The 23,300-nt window shown below is 37.4% G+C and overlaps 1 protein-coding gene across 3 annotated transcripts in view; it reads right to left on the reverse strand.

The window, feature by feature from the left end:
- AFG2A (AAA ATPase AFG2A) overlaps positions 1-23,300 on the reverse strand; it is a 129,942-nt gene that overhangs the window by 82,858 nt on the left and 23,784 nt on the right. For all 3 annotated transcript variants that reach the window (XR_015749237.1, XR_015749238.1, XM_026667035.2), the window contains exons 12-14: positions 19,336-19,389; positions 18,223-18,302; positions 6,375-6,501 (exon numbers count right to left, since the gene is read on the reverse strand). Coding sequence is in view for 1 of the 3 variants with exons in the window: in XM_026667035.2 (XP_026522820.2) it covers positions 6,375-6,501; positions 18,223-18,302; positions 19,336-19,389 (261 nt within the window). In the remaining 2 variants the exon portion in view is untranslated. The remainder of the gene's footprint in view (positions 1-6,374; positions 6,502-18,222; positions 18,303-19,335; positions 19,390-23,300) is intronic.

Consider the following 23,300-nt stretch of genomic DNA (forward strand, 5'->3'; position numbering starts at 1 on the left):
CTTTTTAAATGTCTTGTTTGTTTTGTGTCTTTTTTTAATTGGAGTTTTGTATTTTATCTTTATTTTAATAAAACAAAAATAGTAAAAATAAACAAAAACTGTTAAAGAAAATATAAATATAAAACCTTAAACAAATCCCAAGATCACAATTAATTGGAGACAAAATAAATACAATCTACCTCAGAACTATCACATTCTTCATGTGATAAGGATAGGGGAAAAAGAAACACAAATTTAATTTACTAGATTTTTCCCACACATTAACATTTATCATTATCATAGAAATGCAGTTGTAGATTTAGTGATCCTATTCAAGTCTTTTGACTCTGTATTGTTTAGAATATTTATCTTAGAAAACAAAATAACTCTTCTGTAGTTACAACAAATGTGTGTATTTTCTTTCTCATGAAGAATGGACTTTTAAAATATAAAAACTGAACTTCAAACTTCAACAGTCAAGCAAAAAACTGTGATATACTGCCTCAACAGCAAACATATCCTATAACTACTGTATATTGAAGTAATTTTAAAATATGTACATTTATCTGTTTGTAAATAAATACATAAAAATTTAACAAGCCTTGCCATTTTCCTTACTTTGTTTCAGTCTCTGTCTTAGAATTCTTGTCTATATGATATGCATAGTACATTGTAAACTAATACTAATTATACCGAAGCTTGGCTTGACTGCCATCTGCTGATATTAAAAGAACCTCTCCAATGCTCAAATCATTAAACTGGTTAATTCTTTAAAAAATGATATTTATTAATAACAAACAACAAAACAAAATACATGCAAACATGAATTGATTTTGCGCCTTGCTATTGTATTTATTGTGTAAGAAACAGCAAAGCCATTAAATAAAAAGGATATTTTGTGTTTGTGATTTTTCTTCACAGCAAATCTACTGTTACGCTCAGTTTTATCTTAATAAACTGTATATTACATATGGGAAACCAGACCCAGCATGTCTTTCCAAGTTTTTTTTTTAAATAGAAATATGGGGTGCATGGAAAAACACAGAACAAACATTTTGGATTCTAGTTTAAGCTATTAAATCAAACATGCCTTTGCTTGCAGCTTTTTTCTGTTAAAAATAAACTGGCTTAATCTAATTAGGTCCACTGATACTGACAAAACCTTACTGTACAAATAAATCAATCTCTTTTACTTACTTCTTTAACTGTTGTTATGGGGCCCACTTAGTAAGAAAAATTGTTACCGCATCAATATTTGCTTTCATTGTGTCACACTATCCTTTAAGGTAATTTGAGGAATTGAGGCCTTCTTTTTTCTCGTACAATTTGAGAACAGAAAGGCAACTGCTTGTTTGGACTAAACATTAAATTCTGTTGACATGAAAGTGCATTTAAGTTACTTAACAAGTATGGAAACAGGCCCCTTTGCACCTCATGATTTGACAGAAATTGAAGGATTTTTTTTTTTAAAGGTAAGGTTAGTAAAAAATGTTCCAAGGGGAATGAATGCTTCTCATATACTGACTGATGAACACATATTGTTGTTCCCGTTTTTGCTTACACAGCCTATGTACTTGCTTATGAAGTAACGGAATTAGCCCTGCTTCAGCAAATAGACTAAAATGATATTTTTGCTCTGCAGACTTTTAGAAAACATGCATTAGAGATAAAAAAGGGTGATACACATTATCTTTCCTGATATGTTCATTTTTCCTGAAATCAACAGGCTCTTTCTTAAATCTAGCCAAGTATAAGATGTTATCCATAACCTGTATATTTCAGAACCTGCAAGAAAAGACTATGAAATATCCATTCATGAATGAACAGAAGTGCACTTTACTCCAGATAAACACCAGTGTGGGTTCACTTGTTTGTTTGTTCAGAAATGGATAATATTGTGACTGGAAACAATGCCTGCCCTGGTGGGAATTCTACTTCTTTGAAAGTAAAGGAAGATTTTACTCTGTCAATTGCAAATTTAATTCAAGGCTTCATATTCTTACATTGTGGGTATATATAATAGAAACAGCATGACATTTTAAAGACTCATCTAATGGTAGCATGTCTTTTTATTTGGAATTTCCTAAAAATTGAGTTTATAAAGCAACTATTATACATAACAGGCAAACATATGTTTGTTGCACATAATTAGATAATAATTAAAGCAAAATATTTAATGTTTCTGAAATTAAATTAAAAGTGAATACAGGCAGTTCTCGACATACGACCATAATTGGGAACAGGATTTCTATAACTAAGCAAGATGGTTTCAAGTGAGTCATGCCTGATTTTACAACCTTTTTTGCCATGGTTGTTAAGTAAAGCACTGCAGATGTTAAGAGAATAATGAGGTCTTTAAGTGAATCCAGCTTCCCCATTGATTTTGCCTACTGGAAGCCAGATGGGATTCAAAAATGGTAGTCACATCACGCTGCAACCATTGTAAATACATGTTTATTATCATTTACCAAACTGAACATGTGAATATGGAAATTCTAAGAGGACCGGCTATAAGTCCCTTTTTTCAGTGCCATCGTAACTTCAAATTGTTTCTAAATGAATAATTATAAGTAGAGGACTACCTGTACTGCGTTTCTCCTAGGTGACTTTTTAAAAAGATCAGCAGAAAGCATGTGAATCTGTTAAAGCCAATTAATTTAAATTTATGAAAAGAAACAAAGAAAATATTTTAGGTATGATATATTTTAGGTAAGAAATTCAATTTTCAGTAGATAATGTTATTCCACATTCCTATTTTTAAGGAAATAAAATGGCTTTTGTATTCACCAACACCCACCCACCCACCCCCCAAAAAATCCCACACTCTTAAGTTTCAAATTCAAGTTGTTTAAAATAAATGGATTATTTTTTTTAAAAAAAATGAAAAAAACCCCTTAACAAATAAAAATAAGTTTAACAAAAAATAATCAGCAAAGTATAATTATTATCACCAACTTAAATATTCTTTGCACAGTCCTAACAATTTTATGACAACAATTTGAAAATTTCTCTGTTATAAAATTTTATTTATATAGGGGTTATAGACAACAGCATGACTATTTGTCTCAGTCTTGGTACAGCTGTGAAAAACGCAACCCAACAAGTTCATCTATGCCTTGTTTTGTCAAGTAAGTAATAAATCTTTAGTGAAAAATTCACAATGCTCCTCAAACTGTCACAAACTGGATTGTAAAGGGGAGCAAACTCAGGAGCCTCAAGGCTGATTTACCATTCTCAATATTTCCTGACAAATGAAGAGCTGGAAACAAAGAACATTTCAGCACACCTGGAAATATTTATTTACTGTATTTGGCATTTAAAAAAAAATACTCTGCAGATTCCTTTGGAAATTCAAGTATCTTTATAAATGTCAGCTATAAAATCAATAAATTAAAAGCATGCAAAGGCAAATTTGCCACAATTCAGTAAAGTAAGTAAACTATTTAATGTGAAGTCTTTCATCCAAAATTAAAAGCTAATAATTGCATAAACCTAAGAGTTGGACACAACAGAATGGATATCATCATCATTATCATTTTTAAGTAACTGTTTAATAATGCCAAAACATTATCCTAATACATCCCTTATTTTAAGTAAGGCAAGTTTTAACTATTTTCTTAACTGTGAAGTATTTGTAATTAAAATGAATTGCTTAATTCAATCACCATGATTAAAAAGTATGTTTCCCATCCCCATTCAAGGTACCAGATTTAAAAGTTAAGTTGGACCTAACCAGAAACAAATCTAATCTATATTCATACTACCGGGAGCCCAGAAGTAGGAGCATTTTCTGTTTGGATAGCCCAGCACATATCCCTAGATACTGACAGTATTAACAAAGCTACAGATAACTTCATTTCTGTTTTTTAATCTTATAATCTGTATAAATGGCTAGCTACCATCTTGTCTATGTAAATTCCATTACATATGTAATGTGCAGAATACCACTTGAATAGAATACTGTCCTGAATCTATATTCCTGAACCTAAAAATAATACATTCTTATTCTATTACATTTTTTCAAAATATAGCAACCAGTATTCTATACCAGTTTCCACATGGAGATAAATGTTAGCAGGTTTGCATTTAATCCCTTTCCTATCATGGAATTTGTTTTTTTCCCCCTAGGTCTATGATGGCGAACCTATGGCATGTGTGCTACAAGTGGCACACAGAGCCACTTGTGCCGACACATGAGCCACAGGCAAACTTACCTCACTGCACATGCGCGCGTCTCACAGCTGATTTTTCTGCTGATTTCAGGCCTTTTTCGGCCTCCGAGAGGCTTGCAAAAAGCCTCTGCAAGGCTTTTCAGGACGAATAGGCCCGTTTTGTCACTTCCTGTAATACCGGAAGTGATGAAACAGGCCTATTATTCGTCCTGAAAAGCCTTGCAGAGGCCTTTTCCAAGCCTCTGGAAGGCCGAAAAAGGCCTCAAACCAGCCAAAAAAATCAGCTGTGAGGCACAGTGCAGTTAAGGGGGTGTGCATTGCATTCCAGGTGCTGGCACGCGAGTGCGCGCGCGCTAACACGCATGCAATTTTTGGCACAGAAGCTCAAAAAGGCTAGCCACCACTGCCCTAGGCACTGCTTATTGAAATAGTATCTTCACTGAATTATCCACTATCACCACAAGTTTTTTCTTAGGTAACTATAGACAGCTCACACTCTATAGCAGGGGTGTCAAACTGGAGGGCCGTATCAGCATTGTAGTTCTCCACAGGCTGGTGAGATGGGATGGATGCCTCCTACAGCACTTTGCCAACCAAAATGGGGTACGGGAGGACCACGGATCCGGTCCATGGCCCTTGAGTTTGACACCCCTGCTCTATAGTATTATATGTGAAGTGAAAGCTTTAGTCCTGGTATGCAACATTTTCTTTTTCTGATGATTACTGATTGTTTGTTCTGTTTAAAGAAGTCTGTGATGACCCAGAGCTGGGCACGGAAACAATACAGCCAGAATGAAGACTTAACTCCCTTTTATTGTTCCAACTTCAAGTCCAGGAGCAAAGCTCTAAACACGTATCTCCAATAGTTCCTGGCTGCTATTAGTCCAGAGGAGCAGGACAGTTCTGAGAGTTTGGTTTCAGAGTCCTTGTCATAGGAAGAGTTCCCTGGGACTGCAGCACCACCCGCAGTATAACTGTGTCACTGCAACCTCGCGCGTAGCCAGGCAGCATGGCAAACAAGACAAACAAGACAAAATACAGCAAAGTATCCGGATGTCGGTAACAGCACATGAGGTTTGTCCTGACAAATGCCCCTCCCAACAGTGTCACTTTAAATCTAATTCCCCAGGTGAGGGGCGGGAACCCTGCTCCCGAGTTGTTCAGGTTGCCCTGTGCTGATCCTACCTCCTCTCCATTCTTCATGCTCAGAGATCGGGGGCAGGTGATTGCTCATAAGTGGAACTCTGTTGCTCCTCTGCTCCATTGCCTGCCCTATCCTCCCCTCTCACCTGATCCTCCTGTGCCCCCTCTCCCTCGCTGGTGACACTTCCCAGGCCCAAGGGTCCCAGGACTGCCTCATCCTGGTCCTCTGGTCATTCCTCCATTGGCCCTAGCTCTGTTTCATTCTCGGACTCAGGCTCCAACGCAGTCATGAAAAGATCTTTCTAAAGCAGGGGTATCAAACTGGTGGCCGCTGGGCAGATGCATCATGTGGAGGCTACACCCATCCCAGCTCCGCAAAGGGGAAAAAAACATTACAATACATCATGTGACAACAATGTGACGTGGCAAGTTTGACACCCATGTTCTAAAGCCTTACAATCACCTTTGATTTTCATCAGCCTGATAAATTTACCCTGATTATCTTCTGCATATCTCCTGCAATGATTGATGTAAACAATTCATTCAATTTCTCTACAATCTGCTGTGTAGATTATTATTTGATGATTGACAATATTTTTTTATTATGTAAAGCTAATAAACTTGCTAAAACTTAGGAAAGCCTACATTTAAGCTCACTCTAACTAAAAAGGCAAAAATAGACTTTTATTTTGCCACTTCGGACTGAATAAATTAAAAATTTAAAGAAAGAATATAATTTCACTTGTAAGAAAATGTTTTCTTTTTTTCTTCTCATCAGTAGCAAGCTAGGTTCAGTTTTATTTGTTGCTTTTGAAATATAAGTCTAGGAGACAGTTCAAAACTTTAGAAGAGCAGGTAAAAGGGTGGAAGAAACTTAACTGTAAAGAAACTTAACTGTATTGATCTGCATGCAGCAGATCAATAATCAATTAAAACATCATCCATGTCTTGGCTTGTTTAAAAATAATGAATTTTAATAAAAATTTAAATTCTCCACTGCCTGTAATTCTAACAAAGTCAAATGATCATAAATCATTATTTGGCACAAAAGTAGTAACAAGAGCCACAACCATCACTTACCTTGTCTATCATATCTGGCCGGTTTGTAGCTGCCAAAACTGTCACATCCTTTAACTGTTCAATCCCATCCATTTCGGTCAACAACTGTGCCAAGACACGGTTCGTAACATTCACAGAACTTGAAGTACTAATGAAAAAGAAACCCATAACAGTTTATATTAAAGCATTTAATACTAGAAATTTGTAAATTCTGTTCACATCAATTTGTCTAAGTTCAAATTGAAAGTTCTGTGGAGCAAGGGTCCCAGTTACATTACTTTAAAAAATATCTATGCTTTGATGATGCTGGGATTCACTATTTTTTTTTCTCAAAACTTTATGACCCAAGGATAAAAAGGAAAAAAAATCAAAAATTGTATCTTTCTAATCTACACCTGGAATACTGCAACCAATTTTGGTCACCATAGCACAAAAACAATGTTGAGACTTTGGAAAAAGTTCAGAGAAAAGCAACTAAGATGATCAAAGGCCCAGAGACTAAAACATGAAGAATGGCTGTAGGATTTGGGTTTGGCTACTCTAAAGAAAAGAAGAATTAGGGGCAACATGATAGCAGTATTCCAGTATTTGAGGGGCTGCCACAAAGAAGAGGGAGGTCAAATTATTCTACAAAGCACCAGAAGACAGGACAAGAAACACTGGTTGGAAACTAACCAAAGAGAGAAGCAACCTGGAATTAAGGAAAAACTTTCTAACAGTGAAGACAATTAACCAATGGGACAGCTTGCTTTCAGAAATCGTGGGTGTTCCATCACTAGAGGTTTTTAAGAAAAGACTAGACTTATCTGAAATAGTATAGATTCTCCTGCTTGAGCTGGACTAGAAAGACCTCCAAGGTCTCTTACAGCTTCTATTCTATTCTATTCTATTCTATTCTATTCTATTCTATTCTATTCTATTCTATTCTATTCTATTCTAATCCTAAAAGACAAAACAAGGTAACATTTTTGCAGCAAAAATTGCTTTAGCACTATTTTTCAAACTTGGGATGCTACATCACAACACAGAAGTGTTTGTTCAGTCTTTAAGTCAGCATTTTTTCAAAACTAAACGACAGCATACTAGGCATTTGAAAACTATGCTTCCTTACTGTCAAAAATGCTTCTCTGAATCTCTACTTTGATTTTATTTTCAAATCCCGACATACCATGAAGACATGGTAGACAACTCTCTGGTTCTTTCAACTTCTGAAGTACAAAGCTATCATTTGTTTTAAAAATGAAATTGTTATTACCAAAATTGAGTCCAAAATATGCAAGGGCTGAAACTCGTATGGAGTCATTTCAGTCCTCTAAAATTCTCAGTCAGTATGACTGCAAATATATCACAAACATCCCATATGCCCCTGTGTACTTACCCTTACCTTTCATATTTCTGACTAAAGTACCTGCAAACATTGTATAATAGAATGGCTTGTTTAAAGCTTTATTTCTCAGGCCTCCTTATTGCAAAATAGTGAATTATAGTACACCGCTAAAGTTTCATTTGCAAGTTCACATTCCACAGATAAAAAAGCTAAGTGGTTTAGCTGTGCAGGAATGCCTGTAGTCTTCTTTCACCTTCCGGTATTGCTATAATAAAATGCTTTCAGTATTTTTCAGTTGACTAGGTAAAATAAATATGCAAGGCATCGATACTTTGTTAAAAATTACAAACTTTTATTATATTTGTTTTATCAATTTCTTTTAATAATACAAATATTAATAAACTGTTTCCCCAAAAATAAATTTCAACCTTTCCTTCAGGTGCGAGATTTCACAAGAAAATTTTTAAAAAAGAAAAAAATTGATACATTTAATGAAGAAGACTATATACATTTGGGTCCTGATATCTGCTTTTCTTGGATTAACTGCCCAATTATTGTGGTGCTCCACCTACCCCAAACTTTCCTGCCTGTTTAGGCACAAGTAATTCTAGGACCAGTCATTATATCACATAAAGTAACATTGCCAAGAAGCTCAACTCCTAGTGACCTCATAGACATAACCATGTAGGCTCTTGCCAACAATGCTGAAATGTTTGGGGAATATTCTTAATTATTGTGATTTACTTTTCTTTTTTCTTTCTTGTTTAGCTACAGTCCTGGCGATCTCCCATTTACATACAATACATACACACATTTGCAATTGTAGAATAGCAATTCGGTCTTCTACTCTGTTCAAACATTTCTCATAATTACTGCTTCTCACTAGCACCAGAAAATCTCACTAGACTTGGATAATATTGACAGATAGACAGACAGACAGACAGACAGACAGACAGACATATATATCTATATATGTGCGTGTGTGTGTGGATGTGGATTTACATATACACATATAAATACATATGGAAAGCATGTCATATTTTGATGCATGAACAATACTATAGCTTTGATTATATTTTCCATAGCAATGGGGCTATCATCTGTATCAACCTCCCATTGGATCTTTTTTTACCTTTCCATTCAATTGTGTCTGATCCTTGCAAACTGTTTGGACAAGTCCCTGAAGATTTCTTAGAAATTTTTTTTTCAGAAATGGTTTGCCACTGCCTGCTTTTTTGGGTTGAAAGTGACTAGCCCAAGGTCACCCTGATGGCTTTGTGCTTAAGGTGGGACTAGAACTCACAGCCTCTGAGTTTCTAGTCTGATCCCTTAACCATTACACTAACCTGGCTACTCTTATAGAATAGATACTGTTACAGATATGGCAGATACTATCAAGACACAGTAAAATTAACTCTTTTCACCCAACCACAGCCTAAGGGTCCTTAAGTCATTGAGAGATTTATAAAATAACTTGTATAAGTAAAATAATAAAACAGTTGTTGCAATTTTAGGAAGAAATGAAAGTAGGCAATAGTTTAGTTCAAGGGTCTTCAAACTTGGCAAATTTAAGACTTGTGGGCTTCAACTCCCAGAATTCCTGAGCTAACATGACTGGAGGAGGAATTCTGGGAGTTGAAGTCCACAAGTCTTAAAGGTGTCAAGTTTGAAGACCCCTGATTTAGTTCCTATTATCATTACAGATTGATCTAGATTGGGCCTGTGATAGCTTTTATACTAATATAAAGTCTACAGCTTTACAGTTTAACTTTATGCAGCATTAATCTTAAGATGCAATTCTATCAAAAAGATTCTTAAACTGATTATTCAATAGTAAGCTCAGTGGGGTATATATGTCTCTTAAGTAATCAACTCCAAAACTGAATGGTTCCCTTATTTTCCCAGTTGGCACTATTTACATGGATAACCTGATGCAAAAAAAAAAAAAGTCTAGAAGAATTCAAGGAAGGATTCCCTCCAAAAGCTCTCTTGAACAACTGTTAAGTGGAGCTGAAAATTTTGAACAGGTGGATGGGGGTAAAAGAGCAAAAAGACAAATACACAGTCACAGAATTTAGTATTCAGATACTTATACATGTCAAAATTCTCAACTGGAACCAAATTAACAAAGATTATAAAAAAATCAATGAAAATTTAAACTAAGTAAAATAAAAATAATTTATTTTTTCTTGTTCATCGGTCAAGATCCTAAAATGCTACGTTACATGCATAATTTTAATTATATTCTATTTAATGTTTTATTAGCTTTTCCTCAAGGAGCTTTCTTACAATCCTTGGCTTTGTAAGGCTACTACTTTTACTGAAATCAAAATAAATTTCTTTATGTTCCTCCAAGCTGTCATTGATTCCCTTTAGGCATGGAAGTCAGCTGTCAGATTACACACCATATTTAGCATGACTCTTACAAGTAAACAAGCCTCTATGGCTTAACAGGATATCCTATAAAAATGCAGACAGATAGACATTTATAACAGGAGATTTCTCCACCAGCTGCTTCACAACTGCGTCAGCAGCATGTGTGTTCAGATGTTTGAGCTCTGAATAAACTGTTAATCTGCAGGATAAGATAGAAGCACATTTTTTCCATTTTCCCATGATTTTCTAGCAAGATTTTCAAGTTAAATCAGTCAATGCTTATTAAACATGCCTGGCTTTTTGACACAAGCATAAGCAAAGACCCAAATTATGTTGAACTTTCCAGTCTAATTTACAAAGCAGTAAGCAACTGAGCCATACTATTTCCGATTTATGAAATTTTGATGTCATCATCCAAGCTAAAAAGAAACAGCAATTGAGCAGACACTGATGCAAAATAATTTTATAACAAATTGATTACCTGACAAACCAGTATTCATGCAATATCCATACACACTTGTAGAACTTTCCAAGGAAAACAGTAAAAAACTTAGGAAAAAGTAATAATAACAAGTCCTTTAAAATGCAGAAGACTGTTGGTCCATGTCAATGAAATTACATAAAATTCTTCCATCAATGATATGTATCAAATAATTTGCTATCTATTTTTTATATCTGGCTTTTCAAGTTTATACTTATTTGTAACAATAAATTAAAAATAAATAAATTGAGAATCAGATCTGGGTTTTTTTCTTTTTTAAATCGTAATGAATGTAGATTTTAACAAAGTTGCTGTTTTCCAATATACTTAAAACTCCTACTCAGATAATTTTTTTTAAAATGTTAATTTCTTTGAAAATGTAAGCAAAATAATATTGGCTGTACTTGATTTCTTATACAGGTTGAACCCTTTAAAAACTAAATTATCTACATTTTGTGCAAACTTTAATTATTAAAAGCCTTTATCTTGCTACTGGATTAAGTAGTAACTTAAGCAGAGAAGTATTCAGTATTTCTGTTTTTCTGAGGTAAAACACTTCTGAGGTGACACTTCTGAGGTAAAAACATTGCTAAGATACAGGGGTGGGATTCAACTGGTGTTACTACAGGTTCGGTGATTACGTTTTGTGCACTGTGTGCGCGTGTAATAAACCTTCAGCTATGCCATCAGACAGTTGATAAGCGCTGTGCACGGGTGAAATAAAGGACAGGTAAGAGCCCAGGCAGGCAGGTGGGCCATACAGCAGCAGACACAGAACCGGTTCGGTGTCTGCTGCTCTTCAAAGCTACCGGTTCTATAGAGCCGGGCAGAAACGGTAGCATCCCACCCCTGCTAAGATACCAAAGTCCTCTGCTCATCAATCCTCCCACAATAGTACCCCAATCACACTAAGAGAAAAAAAAAATTGTTCCTGACATTTGTGTCAAGGTTTCACATGGGGTGGGATTCAAATTTTTAACAACCAGTTCTGTGGGCGTGGCTAAGTTGGTGAGCGTGGCTTGGTGGTCATGTTATTGGCTGGACGTGGCCAACTCAATATCACTCACATCGAGGCACGCATCTCCTCACCTGGCCTCTCATGACTATGGGGATGCTGCAACAGTCGTGTGAAAAATGGTCATAAGTCACTTTTTTCAGTGCCATTGTAACTTTGAATGGTCACTCCACCACACAAGCAAAATACCAGCAAAGGAGTGGGAAAAAAACTCCAGAGAAGTTCCAGAGACAGGAAGTCTAGTCCTGTCAAGAATGTAATAAGGGTTAACGGTGAGGCAGTTTCTGTAAGCAACACCAGAATGTTTCCTTCCTGACTTCCTTACAGGATTAGGCCAGTAATTTCTTCTAACAACCAGTTCTCCAAACTGCTTAGAATGTTAACAACCAGTTCTAGTGAATAGGTGCAAACTGGTAGAATCTCACCCCTGGTTTCACAGGATGAAAGTTTCACAGGATGAAAGCAAGGCAACATCACCAGCTCAGGCTTTTCAGTCCATGTACCATGTTTGTAATTAATTGTCATACCATTTTATGTCCTTTTCCTCACAACTCCTATTGAAATATATCTTTGGCCAACTTAGGTTTCCCATGTATTTATTTTTAGAACTGTGTTTCCATAACAGCAACAAAATGTAGACATTTGTGAAGAAAGTAGCTAAGAACATGTTACCAAGGTTTGATTGTGGTATAATTTTACAAATAACAATTTCCCTAGGTAAGGATATAAGATAAGGCTCCGACAGTAACCTCTGAAACACCTTCCCTATCCCAACACTAGACGTCAGTTAACCAGTTTGAAAATACAAATCTAGTAGGGTGCTTGCACACACGTTTTGTACAAGCACACAAAATAAGCCAATTGGGCAATGATGCATATGGACACTGGATCACAGTTTATATGTTATATTCAAGGTGAAAACAATGCTGAAGTGATTTATCTCTGTCTGATATTTTACATCTCAAAAACCTGGCATTATAACAGGGGAGTGTAGGTTTTTTTATATCTATTATAAGCTTCACTGTCCAGAAAAAACCATAGTTGACATGTCAAATAAGTAGACATTTCTAGCAATATAAGTTACTTGAGCTTGCAATAACAATTATGAATCTTAGAAGCATCTCAATAGGAATACAAACTCATTCAGAACCACAGCCACAAGTTTTCTAACTTTTCAGGACTCTGCTTCATTTTAAGTGCTTTATACACCTTGTCACCGAATCCAGACACTGACGTAGACATAAATAACTTCAAGATATTGAGAAATAAAGCTGAATGAGATCAGGACATTGATGACACTTGTTGCTTAACTTCTTTCAATGACAGTATGTCATCCAATACTGCTTAGAGGTCATATTCTCAGGTTCTCAAATTAAAATCGATCCCATACGGTTAGATAAAACAATGTATATTAACATAAATTTTTTTCCTCAAAATGTTTATATATTTATCATGATAGGTTTCAAAGAGCTCTATACTAAGTTTTCATTGCATTATTTCCAGTAGCCCTTAACTACTCAGATGAGCCCTGTAGAATGGCTAAGGTAAATTAAACCAGCTTCCATTCAATGTCGATAGTTAATTTTATGCCGTAGCAATCTTCAGCCTGGCATAATTGCTCACAGCTCCACAGACCCTAGGACAGGGGTGGGCAAACTTTTGGCTCGGGGCCGCATTGACTTTTAAATTTGACAGACGGGCCGGGTCAGCACAAGATTTTTGGGAATCGCCCCCCTTCTCCTCCTTCCCCTCCCCTCGGAGGCCCCTGAGTCAGGAGTTGCTACCGCCAGCGTGGCTCCGCGTGGCTCCAGTCCCACGTTGCCTCGGGAAGGGAAAGGCAAAAAGGAAGAGCCACGGCGGTGCTTTGCAACGGGAGCAGCGGCACTGGAGGCTCAGGCTCAGCGGCTCCTGGTTTTGCCTTTTCCTTCCCAAGGCAACGCGGGACTGGAGCCGCACGGAGCTGTGCCGGCGGTAGCAACTCCTGACAGCCCCAGCTGGACACCTGAGCGGAGCCCGGGCGAAACTGCCTGTTGCTGCTGCCGGAGCACCGCCGGTCGCCTCCTCCAAGCAGCCTGCCCGCCCACCGGGCTTCCCTCTGCCGCGGCTCGGGGCCAGGCGCAAGCGCCCAGCGAGTTAAAAGGAAGCCGAAAGTTGCTGGGAAGTTGCTCGGGTGCTGGGAGCAGGCTTTTAAAGTGCCGCCCGAGCAGGACTGCTGAGCCGGGAAGCGGGGCACCAAGGCAGGGCAAGGCTCCACCAGCAGTGGCCTAGCTTTAGGTGGCTCCAAGCAGCCCGCCCGCCCTCCAGGTGGAACCCTTCCCGCTCCTCGGCGGGAAGACGCTCCAGCCTGCAAGCTTTGCCTTTGCAAAGTTTAAGCCTGGAAGCCCCAGAAAAAAAGGGGGATCGGCAGGGACTCACCTTCAGAGAGGTCGCACTCGAAGGTGATTTCGAACTCCCAGCCGAGGCCTTTGCAAATTTCTTTTCTTTCCTACCCCTAGATCGGTCCGCACTGTTTTGCAGCTTTGGGGGCCACGCGGCACAGGGCAATCGCCACGCCCAGCAATTTTTTTCAGGGGCGGGCCGGACTGGACAGACCAATGGCAGCGATTTTTTTTCGGGGCGGGCCGCATTGGACAGACCAACGGGCCGGATGTGGCCCGCGGGCCGTAGTTTCCCCACCCCTGCCCTAGGAGAACTGAAATCAGTGGCCTATTCTGTTTTCTCATTGCACACATTATCAAGGATTCATTAGATCACTGGTTTTGGCCTCTAGAAATTTCCCTGAAACATTTAGAAATCATCAGATTTCATGTTTTCTGGAGTGGACAATCTTAACATATCTTCCAGCCTTTTAAGTAGCAATGTCATAAAACCACACTTCACCAGATGATGGTACAACTGCAACTTAATCTAATATAATCAAATAGACCAATTTGCAGATTATTGTTTATTTAAAGAATTTCAGGTATTTTTTTTTTTAAACTATGATAATAACAGAGAAAAATATTGCAGTAGTAATAATGATCTCTGAATTTAAATTTCTTTCTTTCTTTCCCTTCTTTCTTTCTTTGTCATATTTAAGACCTGCCCTTCTCCCTCACAGAGGGATTCTGGGCAGTATACAATATTAAAAGTATGAAAAACAGTATATAAAATTTAAAAGAGGCAAGAGATGTTGAGAATTAATTAAAAGGTGGGGGAAGGTTTTAGGGTCATCAATGAACCACACAGTTGTATGTTCATCTGCATGCCCCAACCAAGGGTATAAAACCATGTTTTTATGGCTAGGGGAGTGGGGGGGACCATTTCTCCTCTGGGAGGAGCATGTTCCACAGGCAGAAGCAATGGCAGAGAAGGTTCTTTTCCTAGTCCCAGGAATTCTTTGACTGACAGGGTCCGCAACACCTCTTTCCTGCCTGACCAGGTGGGATGAACTGAGGTAATGGGATGAACCCAGGTCCATATGTTGAATGTATACATATTATATATGAGTACAGATGCTAATTAATTACATCTATACCTGAAATAGATAGGCTGGGTTACATAATTTTATAAAAAACCTAGCTCTCAAAGTGATAATCTCCAGCAAGGAGAGTGAAAGGGTTCAGTTACAGGGGCAGAAAAAGTACTGTTGGAAGACCTGAAAGACCAAATTATGGATAAATCATTATGGACACAATTTATCTATCTATGTGGATGCTAAAAGAGAAAAACAACTGGATGGAAACCAAAATCAGTCATTATTATTTTTTTTTTATTTTGTCATTGTGCTATATTATCATATCAAAAGAAAGCATAAAGCTATTGCTTTGGGCTTAAAATGGAAAAGAGAATCCTTATATAATTTCAGGCCTTCAATAATGTACATCAAGGAGCTGGATTTTTCAGAATGGAATTTAACAGAAGAGTTCTCTCCAAACTTCTGCTCAAAACTGCTTATAAAAAAACACAAAAGAACAAACATGTCTAATGCTGAAACTCCCCACAATTCTACATATATAAACAGCATCCTATTTCCAAAGCTCATATATATCCCAGTTTCAGCAAACAGACTGTCTGAACAGCATTTACACAGAGCCAGGCTCATTCATCACCTTCAAGTTTAATTACGAAGTAATTTCCTCTTGGCAGCCTTTACTGGTCAGTGGAATTAAGTTTTACATGGTCAGGATAACAAGGAATTAGAAGTACCCATAATTCTCTTCAGCTGTACAATTTGTTAAGTTCTGAACCTTTGAAAAGGAAAGGATTTTTTTTAGAAACAAACATTCCTTCTCGCATATAGTTGCATCTGGAACATTTATGTGGACGTGATCTCAAGGGAGACTTTTATTCTGCAATTAAGTTTGAGAAAACACTGCTAAGGAAAGGAAACCTAATATTAGATGGAGCCACAAAGAAATGGAAAGGCATCCATTTCTTGAGCAGTACAGATTGTACCAGTTGTACACTTGAACTGTGGATTGGCCAGTCACATACAATATATGCCAGATATACCCCTATGTCTTATTAAATATTTTAACAAATATTTCTGCCAAACTGATTTTGTGGTAGTCAGCAGGAACAACCACAACTGGAACAACCACTTGTACAATTCAGAACAAAACCTCTCGTTTTATTTTTTCCAAACTTTTTTATTAAAATGTGCACATTTTGCATAATTCTGTTCTGCTGTGCTTTGTGGTACTTTTCTTAAATCGAAAGATTTCAAAATTAGAAATAGGCAATCTTAAAGAATAACATCTAGGAACATCAGTCTTCCTATTAATTCCTCATGTTTCTTACACATGTTTTGCTATAAAAGTATTTAATGTGAACTAGAAGGGGGGAGGGTAACACCACTCTTTTTCATCTTGCAAGCCAATATGAAGAATAACTACATAGTGTACAGGTAGTCCTTGACTTACAACAGTCTATTTAGTGACCGTCTGAAGTTACAACATCTCTGAAAAAAGTCAGCTATGACCATTTTGTTTTTCTCTTGGGACACTAGTGGGCTTCCTAGTTAGCCACTGTGAGAACAGATTGTTAGACTAAATGGGTCAGGGGCTTGTATTCTTATGTTCTATGTTCCTGGTCTGGATTTCCGGGGGTGTGTGTATCCATTAAAACCAATAAACCTGATTTTAATTCAGTGAAGTAAATTCAGGGTGAATCAAGAAAAAAAATCAGAGTAATGTTAAGGCCATTACATTAGAATCTCCAAAAGACTGACCACTTTTATTTTAGAATAGGTAACAAGAAGAAAGAAAGAAGAAATATGCAGCTGCTGGATTTATATTAGCATTATTCGTTTCACTACATACCTGATGCTTCAGTTACAAGTAAAATGCAAACAACTGCTTCATGAGTACATTTTTCTGTCCTGCATATCAATTTTATCCAGTCCACCAATCTATATTGCAAATACTTTTAAATGCTTTCACATGAGTAAATTATAAACAAGAGTTTAAATCAGGTATCATAGGAGAAAAATCTATGGATTATTTAATTTGACTGGTAGAGCAAAATGACTAAGAATAGTGTGACAATGTTAACAGGTGTTTTCTTGAAAGTCTAAATCTGGTTATAGAAAAGGAAAGTGGATCTACAGAGGCTGCAATTCATTACTATCTTCAATACATTTTCAAATTCCTACTGTGGAAAATCAATCTGTAAAAACAGTCCATTTCCAATTAGTGCCTCATCTGGTTTCCTACACCATTCAATTTCAGATGAATGTTATGAAAAGCTTGTTATGCATTTTACCACCCATATGGTTGAAATTTAACAATAAAATGTTTACATCCTGCCCTGCTCTTTTCTATGCCCCCCCACAACACAACTTACAGATGTCTTTAATGGAATATGACTTAACAAAGTCATATGTCACGTTTTATACCAGCTAGCAAAAGTTCTCATTTTTTCCTCCATTTTATGTCTAATTAGATAATAGGTCAAGAACATCCAGTACAGAACTTAGCATTTTAAACGGAGATATCAATGAGTATACTTTTTCATTTTTTTATTATACTAGTGAGCTTTAAATCTTGTGTTTCACTTAATATAAGTTTCAAATCTGATAATTTAGCTTTCATTGTGTCCAATTTTTCCTTTGTTCAAGTACATAATAAATAACTATACAGATTCAAATCACAATAATCCAGTTAAACAAAAACTCACTTTCCTACCAGGGCTAATTATTATAATTCAAGGTAACGCATATCTTTAGTACAAGTACTGTACTGACAGAAATTGGCTTGATTTCTCCTTTGCTGAGGTTTACTTTATCCGTTTTTCTCTAAAGTTCATATAATTCTCATAGCAAACAGAAGGAAAAGGTGTAGATTGAATATCTTATTGTAATAAAACAACCAACTCCATGTAGAAATTTTGATAACCAAACAGAATGAGAAAATGTTTAATAAGGGTCTCCCCAAAAATCCTTGCTACAATAAAATTAGAAGCTGCCTTGTGGCTGTTTGTAAAAGAAAAGAAGTGTAAAGGTTTTTAATGGAAAGGATTTTGCAAGTTACTGCTACTCTAATCAGTTTATTACTTTCAAGAGCAGATTAAGAAAAGCCATTTTCTTATTCATAAATTATCCTGCTTTCGTGCAGAGAAAGCTATAGAACATGGAACTGGAAGTTTCATATAACCATGAAGTATGCTTTTTATAAATAATTTCTCTTACCTCCCCCGTTCTACAGCCAAGGCATCTAGTTCATCAAAAAACAATATGGATGGTGAAACAGCTCTGGCTTTCCTAAATATCTAAGGAAAAAAACATGCATTAAGATGACCAAAAGAATCTTAATACTATGTTCTTACAGAGGCTTAACAGATCCATCCAATTTTAATTTACCCACCAATAACAGAATCAGCAATGGTTCTGATAGGTAATATTGTCCTGTACCTATTTGAGGATGCTGGTGGTGGTGGTGTAAAATAGGCATACCCTTCTCTCTCATAATGCAACCCACGGTTAGTTTACCCATTCTATAAGTAAATATGAATTGTTATTAACTTATAAAAGTAAAGTCCTACACTTAGGCAAGAAAAACCAAAAGTACACATATAGACTGGGTGAAACCAGGCTCAATAGCAGTAACTGTGAGAGGGATCTTGGAGTCTTAGTGGACAACCAGCTAAATATGAGCCAGCAGTGTGCAGCAGCAGCCAAAAAAAGCTAATGCAATCCTAAATTGTATTAACAGAGGGATACAATCAAGATCAAGGGAAGTACTAATACCACTCTATAAAGCCTTAGTAAGACCACACCTAGAGTAGTGCATCCAGTTTTGTTCACCAAAGATGTTGAGACTCTAGAAAAAGTACAGAGAAGAGCAACCAGGATGATTAGGGGACTGGAGGCTAAAACATACAACAAACGGTTGCAGGAACTGGGCTTGGCTAGTCTAGTAAAGAGAAGGACCAGGGGAGACATGATAGCAGTCTTCCAATATCTGAAGGGCTGCCACAGAGAGGAAGGGGACAAGCTATTTTCCAAAGCGCCTGTAGGCCAGACAAGGAATAATGGATGGAAACTGAACAAGGAGAGATTTAACCTGGAAATAAGGAGAAACTTTCTGACAGTGAGAACAAGCAACCAATGGAACAGCTTGTCCTCGGAAGTTGTGGGAGCGCCATCACTTCAGACTTTCAAGAAAAGATTGGACTGCCATTTGCCAGAAATGGTGTAGGGTCTCCCGCTTGGGCGGGGGGTTGGACTAGAAGACCTAAAAGGTCCCTTCCAAGTCTGATTATCTGTTAAATCTGTTATACTGTTAAGTTTATTATACTTAACCTCTCTGACTGCACGTTCAGATTCCCCAACATATTTTTTCATCAATTCAGGTCCCTGCATGGAAAAAGAAAAACAAACAACTTTCAAGGATGTTTCCTTTACATCATACTTTCTCTTGAATGTTAAAAAAAATAGCTTGAAGACAATTCTTGAAAGATTTTTATTCATTATAAAATGCTTGAAGGTGCATGCTGTTCCCTGATCAATCAACCTAATTAGTTTGGATTTGCTGAATTTCCACTGTCTTTTAGATAATCTTAATTTTCTAGACTCAACGTGCCATCTATTACATATCCCTTGAGGCCTTTTTCTTCTATCACTGCCCAATCTCTATTTTTATACCCTAAATTCAGGAAAAAGAATTGTACCACCTCTGCAATCAACACAGTAAGTAATCTAACAATGTATTATATAAATATTAATTAGTCCTCTTCGGCTTTGTGATTGTGAAAAAAAGAGAAAGCAATTATTTGTACATATATCTTTCTATATGATCTACTATTTAGCTAAAGGATACACCACATTACTTTTGCAGGCTTGATAGTATACATGCAAACATCACTACTAAGGAAGATTCTAGAACAAATGACAAGTAATTAAACCGTGCATGTTGAAAGCAATGTTCTGATTACAAGGTGAAAAGCATGAATTGGTCAGACTAAAAGATAATCAAAATTTAAAAGGATTTTGATAGAGGTAGGCTCAAACCAGAATAATATATGACACCCTGATTTTTCCACTTAGAATAAAGAAAAATACACAAATATAGGATGAAAAATACCCAGTTTGTTAATAGTACAGGTGAAAAGAAGCTTGGAATTATGTTCACAACAAACTGAAAATGAATCCACAGTAAAACCTGGGTCCTAAAAAGGGAAATTGTATTTTAGGTCACATCAATAGAAATACAGTTTTCAAATCATGGGAAATGATAGTTCTACTAACATTTATATTATTATTTTCAGTATCTGCTTTCGTCATACTTCAAGAAATACAGTACATATGGTTCTACATTTTAAGACAGATTCAGAGGAAATGGAAAGAAGTTTTGTGAGGAAAGATAGAGGGACCTGGGTATATGTAACCTTAAGAAAATTTATTCAGGACTAATATAATAGCAATGTTCAAGTACCTAAAAGTTTGTCACGGGATCCACAAAGTTAATTATGAGGTCCTTTTTAAAATAGATTTTATCTCATGAATTTCATGTTACTTATTTAATAAAGAACAATTCATGAGGAACTGTCCAAAGAGCCTTTCAGAACATCAACCAATTTTCTTCCAGAAATGTAATGATCATTACTCATAAAGTCAAGACGCAGGATCTTCCCAAAACCATTAATCTATTTTAACTGCTGCAGCCAAGAAATAGCAAATTTAAACTGGAAAGCATTTTATTGTAATTGATCCAGATGACAACCAGAACTTAAGCCCATGTCAAGTGCAGTAAACCACAAAGTATCTGAAGAAGGATACAGGAAGTTAGCAAAGCCAAAGTGAAGTCAATAATCTGCCAACAGAATATATTTTGAAAGTACTGCTAATTGGAAAAAGAAAAACTAACTGAAATGTCTCATATTTAAGAGGAAAAGAAAGACACAAGGAACAACTCCTACCAAAGCCTTTACCACAATTATACATGCTTGAAACATTGAAATACATTTCAAGCCGCTGCCTCTCTGCCTCATCTGCATAAATTTGTACTTGAGATAAATCAAGTTTTAAAACCTACAAAGTTCAATATTACTTGACAGTCCTTTAGAAATACTAATTGTTTTACATGTCTCTTCTGAGAACCTCACAGCTGACGCATGAAGCAACATACTGCAAAAGGTTTTTTAAAATACACATGATACAACCAACCAGTAGTGGGGTTCAATTTTTTTTTACTAACGGTTATGTGGGTGTGGCTTGTTTGGTGGGCGTGGTTTAGTGGTCATGTGACTGGGTGGGCATGGCCAACTCGGCAAGATGATATGGCACCTTGCTGCAAATGACGTCGAGTTGGCCACGCCCACTCAGTCACATGACTGATGTTGCAGAGACAGGGTGATTTCCTTCGTACCTTCCCCTCCCCTCCTCCGCCCTTGGGCTGACAAAAAAAATAGTCCAACTAAAGATCACGACTGCCTGCCGAGTCTGCCTGCTGAATAGGTTTTGTTTTGGGGTGGTTTTTGTTTTGTTTTTTGCCAGAAGCCCCTCAAAGATAAATTTGCACCACCAAATTTTACTGTACCTCATTGTTGCGGCGCTGCCTGTAGCTGCTACAGGCGCTGCTGCGGCCGTCTGAGAGAGCAAAAGTAGTGGCGGCTGGGGCAACAGGTCTATGCGATGGCTTCTCCCGCGGTCCCCTCTTGGGTGACAGCCAGGGCTTTGGCACCTCCTCTTTTCCTCAGAGGCACAGTGTCTGCCTCCCTGCACACTCCTTGTGAAGGGACACACACGCCCGTCACCCCCACCAGCATTACGTTTGCTCTTGGTTTTTGGCTTCTTCCATGGGGCCGCTCTTAAAGTTGACCTTTAAGTGTCCTGGGACATCTGCCTGCCTGTCCAGCGCCCGCCCTCCCAGAGCACGCTTTCTTTCTTCTCCTGGCGGACGCACCTCTTCCAGCCCGGCCAGCCAGCAGGTGAACACATGTCCTGGGGCTTCTCGCCCCCCCTTGTCGCGAGATGCCTGCAGCTGCTGTGTGCTTTTTTCCGTGCGGCTGCAGTCCAGCAGCTGCACGGAAAAAAGCACGCCCTGTTCTATGTGCCGAGCCAGCAAGTCCGAACAGCTGGCGCATAGAACAGGGCAGCACTGGACCGTTGGAGAAGCGGGGTGGAGCCAGAGATCAGTAGCCACCCCTTTCATAGCGCAGAAATCCTCCCGAATCAGCTGGCTAGTCTCCTCTTTCTCTGCCTGTTTTATATGGCCGAGGGGGAGGAGACCAGCCGGCCAAAGGAGCCGCTGCTGGAGGCGACTCTTTTTTGGCCTCCAGCTGCTTCTTTCAGGCAGAAATCCTCCTCCAACTGAGGATTTAACCTCTTTTATACTCTGAGCTAAGCTACTTTTTCTTATAATAAACATATATAAAAGAAATAAACATACTGATACTTTTCAAAAAAAACCATTGGCAATTCAGCATTTGATTTTAGATTATATTTTAATTCTAATTTTGAAGATCTTAGTGGAAAGTTTTTTTCCCCCCTTACAATATTTTCAATATATAAATGAGAGCCAGTTTGATCTATTGGTTAAGGCACTAGGCTAGAAACCCGAAGACTGCAAGTTCCAGCTGGGTGACTTTGGCCCAGTCCAGTCACTCTTTCATCCATAAGGCTTTGATGACAAGCTGCTCAGTCAATTCCCATTGCAACCAATGGATTAATATTTGGTTTATCTAAAAAAAGTGGGACCTGCATTTGTGTGAAAATGCTAGGAAGAAAATAAAAATAGCAACAACATCTTAAGGAACAGGAAACCATCTGGTGATTTGATGACGTAACTAGAAGAAACAAAGCTGACATCAATTTGATTCATAGCTTCAAAGTCCAAATCATTTAATAAAAAAACAAAGTAGCCGTGAAAGGTGTTATCTCAGTCCATTTTTATGGAACATGGTGAATTTAGGAATAAAAATTGAAACACTTTGACACCCAGTCTTTCTACTCTTATTCTGATTTTTTATTTCAAAAACAAATCATGCCATGAAAATTCAATCATTTTGGCACCAAATTCCTGTGGCACTACCTTGAGGTGTTTTCAGTTATTGCACTATTATATATTATAGCTATGAATAAGCCAGAAATTTAGCTAAGCAAGTAGTGTAACTTCTTTTTCTTCTTCTAAATGTACTATTCTTCCCTAGACTTTCAGTACAGACTAAGTTGATAAATCTTGAGAACAAAAATATAAAACATTATAAACAAATATATAAAACAGGAAACTAAGGTAATTATTATACACTCAACATATATAGCAGGCT

Source organism: Notechis scutatus, chromosome 4 (assembly GCF_049901735.1).
Source record: "Notechis scutatus isolate UNSWTSFEM ecotype Mainland chromosome 4, rNotScu1.2, whole genome shotgun sequence".
NCBI lineage: Eukaryota > Metazoa > Chordata > Lepidosauria > Squamata > Elapidae > Notechis > Notechis scutatus.